The 12962-nt window shown below is 38.5% G+C and overlaps 1 protein-coding gene across 1 annotated transcript; it reads left to right on the top strand.

Annotated features, from left to right (window-relative positions):
• The first annotated feature begins 1498 nt into the window (after positions 1-1498).
• LOC100378966 (uncharacterized) lies at positions 1499-10356 on the top strand. The gene is made up of 10 exons (XM_006817061.2): positions 1499-1786; positions 2029-2199; positions 2291-2475; positions 5617-5776; positions 6124-6217; positions 6988-7150; positions 7624-7768; positions 7921-8086; positions 8386-8570; positions 10199-10356. Exons 1-10 carry the CDS (start codon positions 1567-1569, stop codon positions 10234-10236), a joined length of 1527 nt encoding a protein of 508 aa, XP_006817124.2. The 5' UTR covers positions 1499-1566; the 3' UTR covers positions 10237-10356.
• The last annotated feature ends 2606 nt before the right edge of the window (positions 10357-12962 follow it).

Here is a 12962-nt window from a genome sequence, read left to right as displayed (position 1 = left end):
ATACGAAGAATCATGCGTGGATTTCCAATAAACTAAAAGTGGTATAATGAATAAAAATGTACATGCAAAGCAATGTCAAAGCAATAAATAAATTGTGGTCATGGATACACGGAGTATTACATTCAGACGATCCTGCCATTATATTTTTAACCTTGAAAGATAAAATTATATACCAAGTTTAAACTATTCACATAGTTTGGATTTTTAAACACGATGACAAAGTATACGTGTTACAGTAGTTTATAAATAAATAAACGCTGCTCGGACTGATAAATATGATATATAGAAGATAATATTTGGTAACCGTAGTCCTAAATAACTAATAAAAATAGCTAGACGTTTCGAGCAATGAGCCATTGCTCGAAACGTCTAGCTATTTTTAATAGTTATTTAGGACTACGATTACCAAATATTATCTTCTATATACGTGTTACAAGTCGTTTCGATGGCTCACTTTGCGTGAACAGTTTTTTTTCCCGGAAAATGAAAATCAAATGTTTTCAGTCGCAGCAGTCTGCGTTGCAATGTGCGACACGCAATCACCGAAACCCAGTATCAAGGACTCCATCTAAACGCAACTGAACGTGTAGATTGTGTTCGTACTCAAATGGGAAGGTGTCGGGTCTGTAGAGTCGGGCAGTGTGCGACATGCTTAATCTTTTCACAACTAGTTTCCTCTATTCATCAAATATCCCCGTTTATAGTCTGCATTTTCCTTCAGACAATTGGCAAATATAGCCAAATTTGTTTAAGTAAAAAATGAAAGTTGACTCAAATTTTGTCTGTTGGCTTCAATATTAGAGTTAATTTTCAGAAATATTGGAGAATGTAAGAAAAAAGTACAGAAAAATTTGAGCGAGGAATTATGGTGGTGAAAAGGCTAAGACTAGATTCTCAGAACACGATTATTTCACATTCCCAATTTCCTTCAACATTGCCACGACAACTGCGCATAACCATGGAACGTTAACGTAATGCTATCCACGCAATTATTTGTACATGTTGTTTAACTGCAAGTTATATTATCACTTGCTATAAAAACGTTGATTGAATTTAAAGATCACATGACTTGATGGATAGATACGGACAGAAATGAACATTACTATTTTTTCACAAAGGAATGCAAGCAAACATTCGTTTTAATTCTATAAATCTTACATTTTGATTATCGTAAACTATTTTTTATGCATTCAGAATTGAATCATTCTATAATTAAAAACTTTTTTCAACAAAGACCAAAAGCTGTTGTGATTTTAAAGAAGTTATAACATTGATGTAGTGCATAAATAATAGGAACATCTAAATAGGAACCATGTTGGGTAACTCATTTAAAATCCCCTTTTCGGCGCAATATAACAGATATGGTTTCCAGAAAAGAGTTATAAACTATAGAATATCGCCGACGTGGATGTCTATCGTGCTGTTTTAATTTAAAGCCTGCTGTGGAACGAAGATTTATAAAAACGAATCCGACATGATGTACCAGTATCAGCGCCGTACACTGGTGTCACGGTGTGTATGTAAGTGTACACTGCCCTCACCTGTCACTGTCATCCAGTTTTCGTAATGCTGCCTTTAATTTCCATTTTTACGTGGTGCCTCTTTACCAGTAGCGTTCAAACCCACAGCTTTCAAGCGGCTATCGACGTGCGTACTGGCGATGATGATGCAATGGAGCAGTATCCATGGCAATTTGATTCACCGCCACTCCCTCCCCCACCTGACCTAGAACAATCACCACTGGAGGAAGTCGAAGATTCAGAGGAAGTGAAACGCAATGTTCAAAGTTAGTTGTAGTTTTTATATGTAATTTCTAAGTATAACAGAAATGAAATTCTCTTAAAAATATGTTAAAAAGAGAGTGAGTTTTGAGGAATTTCTTCACTCGGACCGTAATCATCACCAACAGTTGGTTCCTCGCATACCCGATAAAAACGATATGGCTCAGAGGTATTTTGTAGATTTTTGAACACGGCACCGCAGCCGTGTATTCTACTATATTACTTTAATTCACCTTTCTTTATGCAGCCCGACAATCAACTTATGACTACGCCGAAGTTCTTCAAAAGTCAATGTTGTTCTACGAAGCTCAGCGATCTGGGAAACTACCAGCAAACCATCGTATTTCGTGGAGAGGGGACTCTGGCCTCTACGACAAAGGCGAGAATGACGAAGATTTGACAGGTGGCTACTACGATGGTAAGCTTTTTTTAAAATCACGTTTATTCAGAATCGTCGCGCTGCGGATTTCGTATGAACAATTTGTAATTAACTGTTGTTACTTCCGTAGCCGGTGACCACGTTAAGTTTGGTCTACCGATGGCATATACCATTACGGTTTTAACTTGGGGGTTAATACGATATGAAGATGCGTATAAAGCCGCTGGTGAGCTGGATAATATGTATGATGCTGTCAAGTGGGGCACTGACTACTTTATAAAGGCACACCCATCGCCAAATGTGTTCTATGCGCAGGTTAGTGGAGACAGTCGTATGCATTAAAGCAGGGGAGTCGTCACCTGCGCATGCGTCATATGGCCATAGCGTGTCATTGCTTACAAACAAGCGTCTACCCAACAGCGCTTTTAGTGTGTGTTGTTATCTTTATGGGACTCAATTCCCGCGCGTGCGCAGGTGACGACACTCCCGCTTTAAGGATATCCGGGCACTTTCATGTGTTTTTCTTACAATATATCTAATAGACCATTTCTATATGACACCTAAATAAATCGAAATGCAGCTAGTTGTATTTTTGCCTGTCTGCGAAAAGAATGGGTGCTGGATAGCGTAGGGTATTTGAAAGAAGAAAAAAGTATTGTTCAAAGGGGCCTGAAATGTTGCCTATGTTGCTATTTTGTGTAACTGTGTATGTGCCCTTTCATGTAGTTTCTCTTTTGAAATGAAGGGTTTTATTTTATTTTTGTATCTGTTATATGACGACTTTCACACAAACAATCAGAATTCTAAATGGTCCATATATTTTCTTACTTGGGATGCAATGGAATACATAGTAGAGTAGTTAGCAGAATTTTGCCTATATCGCCGTCGTCGTTGTTGTTTATCCGATCGTTTTTATGAAAAAATAATATTTCAAAGTAATCCTTTATTTCCACTAGTTTTAACGTGTACAACTATACTCCATCGCCATTAATGAATAATTGTATCATGCTAATTAGTTAATATAGCGGGCAGTCATTGGCTGATTGCAATGAATAGCTGATTTTCTGGTAATTCTCGGCTAATGTTCAGAAGATTCTTTTCATTGTCCTATGCTTATTTGAAAATTATGTTTATGAACTAGATTATAGTAAAATACCATGTGCTAATTTGAGTCATTATTGCACCAGTTTGCATTGAAATATCCTGTGCTGTTTAGATTACTTTCTGACGAGGCAAATCGTGCAGGTTTGTTTTACTAGCAGGCAATGATTTTATTCCTGAGTATTTTATTTTTGATATCATAAAGTTTACTGTGTAATGTTTATTTGTAAAAACATTCGGAAGTTATGCATCAAAACAATGATTAAGATCCGAATATTTAGATTCTGCTAGCTGCTTGCTTTTGTAAGAAATGGGCGATACTATTTAATCTAGTATGTAGGTAGACATACCATTTCTACTTAAGACAAAATATATATAAAGGGAGGTCCCCCGAAAATATTTCACACCTGCCGGAAAGGCTAGCTGACCTTGACAAATATTTTAATCTGATCTCTTCAGATTAACATTATTACTAATAAAACATAGTCATAGATCTATGCTTGTGTAAAGTTTTTTTGTGGGGCAATTCTCACTAATTGTGAGGGGTGCAATAAATCACATCCAAATAAATCACATTGAATGAAATAAAACGAATTGAAACATAGAAATCAAAGTAGTCGATTTCTTAACCATATTATGGCATTTGATTTAGGAGTTCCTTAGACTCCATTGGTCATGTACACAATGAATAACAACTCAGCACCAAGAATTTATTTTTTGGGTTGTGTTTTGACCTATATTTGCCGCCCCGCGTCGATGTGAGTACAACTTTTTATTAAGTGGCCCAGCCTGCAAGTTATTAACTGCCCACGTCCTATATTGCATGTCACAAACATCTTCGACCGCATTTTCACGCCCTTATGTGTAAAACACAATCTCAACTTCACAAATATTTTCTTACGCACCAAAACATAGACCATTATGACCACTAAAACATCTATCTAATTTGTTTCACTAAATTGCCAACTGTCATTCATTTCTAGTTTTATTAGCACCGCGACGTTTTGTGAATATAGTGACTGACATTCGAGTAGGTCCCCAGAGCCTAAATAAGTACGATTTTGCTACAAGTCTATGGGAGCAACCATAGCTCTTCTGTGTCGATAATAGTTCAGTACCCAACTTTAAGGACACGAAATGCAATAATAATAAGAAGAAGAAGAATCTTTATAGCATAATCGTATCCTTTTTTAGATATTGACTCAGAAAAAGTTACAATAAAGACGAAAAATTGAGGAAGTAGCGAAACGAAAGCGCTAAAATAGGAAAGAATATAAAAAAATAAAAAAATATTGTATTTATTTAGGAGCAGCTGGTAGTTTCTTGAAATGATTTTCTCTGGCACTAAAACAACTATAGATGTAGCTTGCTAGTTTTGATATTTTTTGGCTGTTATTGCTTGCTAGCGTTGTAGTCAATTTATTAGTATTAGTGTTGTTGCAATGTATTAAATTTATTTCGATCCTTCAACATTTCAGTTCTCTCATTTTCATACAAGCTTGCATGAAGTAAGAAGTGTATTTCGTCTTCAATCTCATTTTGGTCAAGCAGTGCGAGGATTGCACTTTCTACCACTGCAAGGAATTGTTTTTGTATCGTCCCGGGCTTTCTCTATTTCTAAATTCTGGGTGTTAATTCTATGTTTTGCATTTGTTATTTTTGTTAGATAACTTTCATACTGGCAATTTTTCTTTAGCAGTCTATATGTACGCAGCTTAGTATTTTGTTTTTTGTTTTTATTATCATCATCATGCATTTTGTTCTTGACACTTTTTTCCGAATACTTTTTTGAGTTTAATGCAAATCGTGTTGATTAGATTGGTGTTATACTTTGAATCATTATTTTCCTATGACTTATCCATTTCCAGATAGTGCAAAATATTTTTGATACCAGATACCCAATTAAGCATACCTTTGTATCAAAAATGACTAAAATATTATTACATGGACAAAAGATTGCATCTTTTTAAATATTTGGATTTGTAGCCCGAGTAACAGATCGAAAATGTCAATACAATCTCTGGCTGCGATGAAAATCTTAGTACTGTCCAATTTTGATCGTGATGCAGCTATAACGAACAATTTGACTTGACAATGCATTGACGAAGATATCTCTAGTATTGCCACAGAGGGCGCACGTTTGCTATATAACATCTTCCAAGGTGTGTTGGTGAGGCGATGACCAAATAAACGTACCTTTGCTGACGAAGATGTCAGTGTATGTATCATTGGGACAATTCAAAAATCACTAATTTGCATATCAATAGATTAAATAATCAAATTGTAATCAGAGGCATGCAACTGAAACTGTTGTCAATTTTAGCAGGAGTTTTACATGTGTTGTTTATATTTTAGGTTGGCAGTGGTGCCATTGATCACAAATACTGGGTTCGACCAGAAGATATGACTATGCCACGGCCCACAACGAAACTCGACAGCTCAAACTGTGGCAGCGATATTGCTGCCGAAACAGCGGCTGCACTGGCAGCGGTTTCCACGGCATTTAAAAAACGAGGTATGCACCTTAGCGGCAATGGCGTACTCGCCTTCTTTCAAACCTGTCTAAAACATTCAAGTTGTGGCAGCAATGCACAACATCTTCTCATCAGATTTTTCATATTTCCACCTAATGTTCAACACTCATCACCAAATACATAGAGGAAATATGTATTGTGAAAAAAAAAACTTTTTATATGCGGTCTCTCTCATTCAAATATTCTCCGTCTTATTAAATTCAAAATCACGCTGTTCTTAGAATTTTACCTGACATTGATAATACTACGTAGTACGGTGAATTTTACCTGACATTGATAATACTACGTAGTACGGTGAATTTTGTTGCTTTCAATGAATTTGTCTTAGACCCGGCCTATTCAGCAGAATGTCTGAAGCACGCCGAAGAATTGTTTACCTTTGCCGACGAATGTCGTGGACTCTTCAATGGCAAATACTATCAGTAAGTATAACATTATGGTCGTTTTCAGCCTTTGTCAGGAAGGTTGTGGGCTCGAACCAGCAGTTGACATTTACTCAGCAGTAAGTTGAAAACAGGTAGGTATAAAAGCTGCTAGGACGATACATATAGACAATAGAACGTCACGTGGTTGTTATGTGCCCCTTCGAGCATAGTACCGGAACGCTTTAAACATAATGGCTAAGAAGTGTGACCCTATTATTTGTAGCCTCCATCCACTTCCAGGCCACTGCTTGTAGTGATTACATACCCACTTTAAGACCAACATATAGGATGCCAAACGTAGGTCAAAGTTCAAAACACGTGACCAGAGCGGTATCAACAAGTATGAGTCGGGTAATCAGCGCGATACCGAGAGGGAGGTGGCTCCCGAATAAACGTTTTCGCACGTTTTTCCCACTCGGGATTTCGGGAGATTTCTCGAACTTTTTATATTTGAAAAATAAACTGCCTTCTTAACAGTGACCATGATTGATACCCACTTCTATACCAACTGGAATGAAAAAGATACCCACTTGGGCGGCACATACCCGTATAGTGGCCAGGGGTGTCCAAATATGTAATGAGTAACGAATATATTGTATCCCTCGGTCACGGTGAAGTCGATGTCTGTTACGCACAATAGGCATCCATGTTGGATGTCATAGATCTAATATTATATCTTGATACATGATAGTTGTACCGATTCTTTCAAACTATTACAGTAGATGTAATAAGTTAACTTATTTAGTTGCTTAATTTATCACTCACAGTAGCGACAAATACGGCGACGAGCTGGCATGGGCAGCTGCCTGGTTATACAGGGCAACCAGTACAAATGCATGGAAGAACAAAGCAGCACAATTGTGGAACAAATACGCCTGTAATGGAATACCATATTCATTTGGTTGGTCAACCAAGAATGTCGGTGTTAGCGTGAGTAATATTCATTTGTATAATTTACAGCAATAGCGTTTTCCGTAACTCCAGCGTGCTGTTAAAATTGGTCAATACAATTTCACGAAGTCTTTGAAATTACTTTATATTATCCGAATAGACTGTTTATCGCCATACAAGGTCGTATGTGAAAAAATGGGATCATAGATCAAATACCATGGTTACATAAATTAGTGGAACAGTTAATGCAAACACACTATTTGACAGACAAAATTATAGTCTCGCGGCATTCTCGCACTCAGCGAGGTTTCAGAGGCCATTCAAGTTTGCGTCTAAAGGTCTTCAAATACACGGTACTCGAAACCATGGCAACGCCATATGCATCCCCGAAGGAATATAAGTAGGATTACTCATTGATAGATTGCAGGTCGTTGAACTGTTGTGTACTTGTGAAACAATTTGCCAGACATTGAATATGATAAAAAATATGTGGTTTGCATTTGTGTCCACAGCTTCTTATGTTTGAATTGACTGGAGAAAAAGAATATGCTAAGAGGGTAAAACCATATGTTAACGCATGGTTGCCGGAAAACGGTTTTGATACTACACCTAAAGGTCTAGCCTTCCGTAGCAAATGGGGCCCTCTGCGTTACGCAGGTGAGAAGGATTTCTGATTTCGATTTGACTTGTTTTGTTAATTCAACACTTGTGTGAACGGAAGGACGCACGCACGGACAGACGGACGGACGTATGACTGTCTGTATATATATGTTCTGAATTATCGCTGACTCGTCGTCTTTTTCTTCTAGCGGGCACAGCTATGATTGCTTTGATTGCATCTGAGCTCGGATTACGAACTCCAAAATATAAAGAATTTGCAACTCAGCAGATTCACTATATGTTAGGGGATGGAGGTAGAAGTTACGTTGTTGGATTTGGAGAAAATTTCCCCAAAAGCCCTCATCACCGAGCAAGGTAAGGTTTAATAACGTAACTCATAAACCACATGACAAAAACTAACCCAATCCAATCCAATCCTCTCGGCGTTTTTTTGGTAATTAAAATAGAATCACAACTTTCAGTTATTTATTCAAGAGACGGCGACAGTTTTCCCCGAATTACAACGAGAGAGTTTCATTCTAGTTCTAGACAATGCTCTAGTATTCAGGCCATTCTGTCAAATAAGTATTGTGTAGTTTGATTTAATTCACAATAACTGGAATTTTATGAATGACAACTTACACTCACAGTAATAAGCTTTGTCATGTATGTAGCTCCTGTTCGGACACAATATGCGGAAATGCTGCATTGAATTCGGCCGATCCAAACCCTAACGTGTTGGTCGGAGCATTGGTTGGTGGACCCGGCGAATATGACAATTACAATGACAATAGAAAGGACTATGTTAAGAATGAGGTGGCGTGTGACTATAATGCTGCTTTCCAGACTGCAGTAGCAGGTATGTGTTTGTCGTCAATCCGGTTTAAAGGGCGGTGGTCGTCGCGCTGCGCACGTGAGACATTTGTGTTGATACATATTGGTTTTCCCCACAATCCAATGCGCTCTTCTAATGGAAATCACAAGTATGAGGTTCGACCCGGGCGCGACTTGCACTGATTACCGCCGGTGACTCTTTCGATACCTTCCAATCACCTTAAAATACCCAATTAAAGCTTGGTAGCCTCTCAGTTTGTATTCGTTGATCTGCGCAACAGTCGAAGTAGCCATCTTTGTTTATATGAGACCCATATATCAAGCGCATGCGTGGTGCGACGACTGCCGTCCTTTAAGAAATACTAGCAGTCTAGATTCGAGTTTAGCGCCCTCTAGCGACATTCGATGCGACAGGATTATGACTTTTACCATATACATAGTTATATGCCAATTGATTGGTTATGGAACATAACATACATACACATAGATCACCCCCACCCTCCAAAATATGCCACGCCCCCTTCTGAGGTCATGTCTCTAACTGAAGCATTAAATCCCAATAACAGAATGTACCCCGGCAGTACATTCATATATTAAGAATTCTTTACACAGGCTGGTCTTTTATTCAACTGAGGTTACATCGGTCTCAAAAAAGGTGTCAGTCACTCTTTAAAAATCAAGTCTGAAAGTTCTCCATTTTTTTATTCTGGACACTGTCACACACTTAAAATGTCTTTTAAAACTGATTTAAATTCAACCAAAACTTTTTACTTGACAAGATGCACGATTTGTTCAACTGTAACACGGAAAATAATAAATGATAAATAAAAATGAATGAATGAGTAGAAATCAAATACACTTACCTATCACTACAGTACCTATAGTCAGACAGCTTGCATTCAAAAACAGTAATAAATCGAAACAAATTTGTCAAAACAATCTTCCCAGTAAAATCAATGGAAAATCCAACAATGTAATTATAATTAAAAAAAACTAACCCGTTGCTTGAAAAGAGGGAAGGTGTCGCATACGACTTGTTTACCACTTCCGTGTGACTGAGAATGTTCTAGAACCGTACTGTGTCTGGGTGGAATTTTTAGAAACTGGTTGAATAGGTAATGGAACATCCTAGAAATTTGTAGTAAGTTCCAGACTCATTGTGTATGCTGATGTAATGGTCTATTTATAGACAGTGTGGGTATATATAGGGGAGTTGTTCAGCACTGAGATCAGATCGGAGATCTCGTTGAATTGTATTGGAGTTTAAGTATCTAGTTATTGGAGGTTTGGAGTTTTACCGAGTTATTGTACTTGATGTTTGCAGCGTATAATAATACCAGTACCAGTTGAAACCTCATCTGTTGGCTCCGTGTTCGTATGTTATCATCGCCGCCAGAGAAGTCTTTATGTTACTGTTGCCATTTTGGTATTTGAACCATCACACCTGTACTATACCAATTACGGTAATATTACGTTGCGTGTGACCGGAGGTAAAAAGCTGGTTTTAACATAAGAAGATGTGAGTCCTCCTCCAAGAAAACGCCATCTAGTGTTTAATGTTTACATCCCATAATCCTTTGCAACTCCAAACACCTATCCGCTCGCAACGCACCCGTTCGATTAACGGTTGTGTTTATTTTTTTTTTCACACAGCACTGTTGCATATGGAGCTGACGCCGCCCACATTATGACCGATAATAATCAGTAAATACGGAACTGGTCCTGATGTCGTAGTAGTAATTCGTAAAGTTATTTCCATATATGTAGATGTATGTTTAGTTGTATAGCAAATATATTCACTAATACAAATATGATAGGTGTACTGTTGTTTTTGTGTGTTATGTCTTCGTTATTTTCAAAGTTGTTGTGTAAGTGGAGCAAAACAGAATACCGATCAAGCTATTAATGTTTTTGTATCTTCTCAGCTTAGGCATAAAATAACACGAATTGAATGAATATGCTGCAAAACAGTGTTACTAGGTATATCCCAAAGACACATCTTATCGGCAATTGCTATTCAGAGTCGCAGGTGGGGTGGGGTCTGTCGAACCCATATACTAGTACGAATGTCTAAAATAGCCTAAATAAAACTGTCCGTATTTGGAAAAAAAAAAACGCCCGCAGCGAACAATAACAGAAACGCCGATACAATACAACTCTCGATTTTGCAGTTATCAGGGTACGTACGCATGTGCTTTGAATTACTAGTACGTATCGGCAAATCCGGTGCGCATGCGTGTTATGTTATTATAACGAATGCTTGTATGTTTTCTGTCGAAACAACTTTTTTTTCACGATGGATCATACTCTTTTTGGTAAGATTCAAGAACAAACTACTTTTTAAAATACCTTATCCACATTGCCGCCTCTAATGTACGCACGTGAAAGACGAGAGCATAGAACACACGACAACGTCAAAAAAACAACAACAAAAAACGGAATGAAACATGTAATGTAGAAAGCCACGAAACTTGTTTTCCCACACTAATAGTGTTCCACTTTCTCCTACTATCCCAAATACCATGGCTACATAGGGCCGGGAACAATACATGTGATGATGGGGAACAATGGAACAATATTTCGCACGGTGGGGGGGGGGGGTCTCGCTCTCAACGAGAATTCGGCGGCCGTATAAGGTTTTTAATCATTGTTAGCTGTGAGTGGCATCTTTTAGTTAACAAATGGATTATTTTTTGAGATTTGAAATAATACACAGATCTACAAAGCTGTTATGCATCAAATACATTATAAGTGAAAATTGTTGGTGTTGGTTGATACTAGGCGGGAACTAAATCTCGTCGGAGTCGTGATGCCCCAGCTGAATGTGAAAAATCTTATAACAGATTTCTAGGTTACGATGTTCTATTCTCTTGAGGGAAATGCTGAATTGTTCGAGTTACGAACATTGAGTTACGAACATCGAGTTACGGACATCGAGTTACGAACATCGAGTTACGGAATTCGAGTTACGGACATCGAGTTACGGACATTGAGTTACGGACACCGAGTTACGAACATCGAGTTACGGACATCGAGTTACGGACATCGAGTTACGGAATTCGAGTTACGAACATCGAGTTACGGACTTCGAGTTACGGAATTCGAGTTACGAACATCGAGTTACGGACATTGAGTTACGGACATCGAGTTACGAACATCGAGTTACGGACATCGAGTTACGGACATCGAGTTACGAACATCGAGTTACGGACATCGAGTTACGAACATCGAGTTACGGACTTCGAGTTACGAACATCGAGTTACGGACATCGAGTTACGAGCATCGAGTTACGGACATCAAGTTACGGACATCGAGTTACGAGCATCGAGTTACGGACATCGAGTTACGGACATCGAGTTACGGACGTCGAGTTACGAACATCGAGTTACGAACATCGAGTTACGGACATCGAGTTACGAACATCGAGTTATGGACATCGAGTTACGGACATCGAGTTACGAACATCGAGTTACGAACATCGAGTTACGGACATCGAGTTACGAACGTCGAGTTACGGACGTCGAGTTACGAACGTCGAGTTACGGACATCGAGTTACGGACATCGAGTTACGAACATCGAGTTACGAACATCGAGTTACGGACTTCGAGTTACGAACATCGAGTTACGGACATCGAGTTACGAAACATCATATTTTTGAAACCACGCCCACTTTTTAAAACCACGCCCAAATTGTAACTCGATGTTCTATTAACAGTTAACATAACTTCGAGTTACGGCAACGTAGAATGTTCAAACATCCAGGCACTGTCTTTCATTTTGACCAGGCAATAAGCTTGCTTGTTTCTTTTGGGCCTAGTCATTGTGCGCGTTTGTAATAAATTACCGGTAATAAATCTTGTGAGCTTGAGCCAACACAGTTTTCTTGAGGCCGGTATCAAATATGATTATCCCCAAGTGGTTGATATTGACCACTGTCTCTCCCGATAACAGCCACTTGGAGAAGATAATTCTTGATATATTCCTGTTTAATTATCAAGAAAGATCCTAACAAGACAACAATCGAGGTAAAAATAAATTAGCCCCCAGTGGAAAATTGCATTCGAAAGTGTCACCCATCCTTTTAAAGCGGGGGAGTCGTCACCTGCGCATGCGTCAGATGGCCATAGCGTGTCATTGTTTATAAACAAGCGTCTACCCATGAGCCTTTGCGTTTTAAGCGTGTGTTGTTATCGTCGCTTGGGACTCAATTCCCACGTGTGCGCAGGTGACGACCCTCCCGCTTTAATCGTCAACAACAATCTGATTGTCCCGGATGTTATGACATCAAAGACCAGTAATACACTGAATGACGTCAGAGACAAGAAATACGCTTGGATGGCTCAATGTCAATATTTACCAAATGATAATGTGACCATTCTTTATCATAGACTGTCCAACACTTGTCGGATAATACG

Source organism: Saccoglossus kowalevskii, chromosome 16, assembly GCF_978046115.1.
Source record: "Saccoglossus kowalevskii chromosome 16, keSacKowa6.1, whole genome shotgun sequence".
NCBI classification, from domain to species: domain Eukaryota; kingdom Metazoa; phylum Hemichordata; class Enteropneusta; family Harrimaniidae; genus Saccoglossus; species Saccoglossus kowalevskii.
Note: the sequence above shows the minus strand (reverse complement) of the source record. Positions and strands in the feature narration are given on the sequence as shown.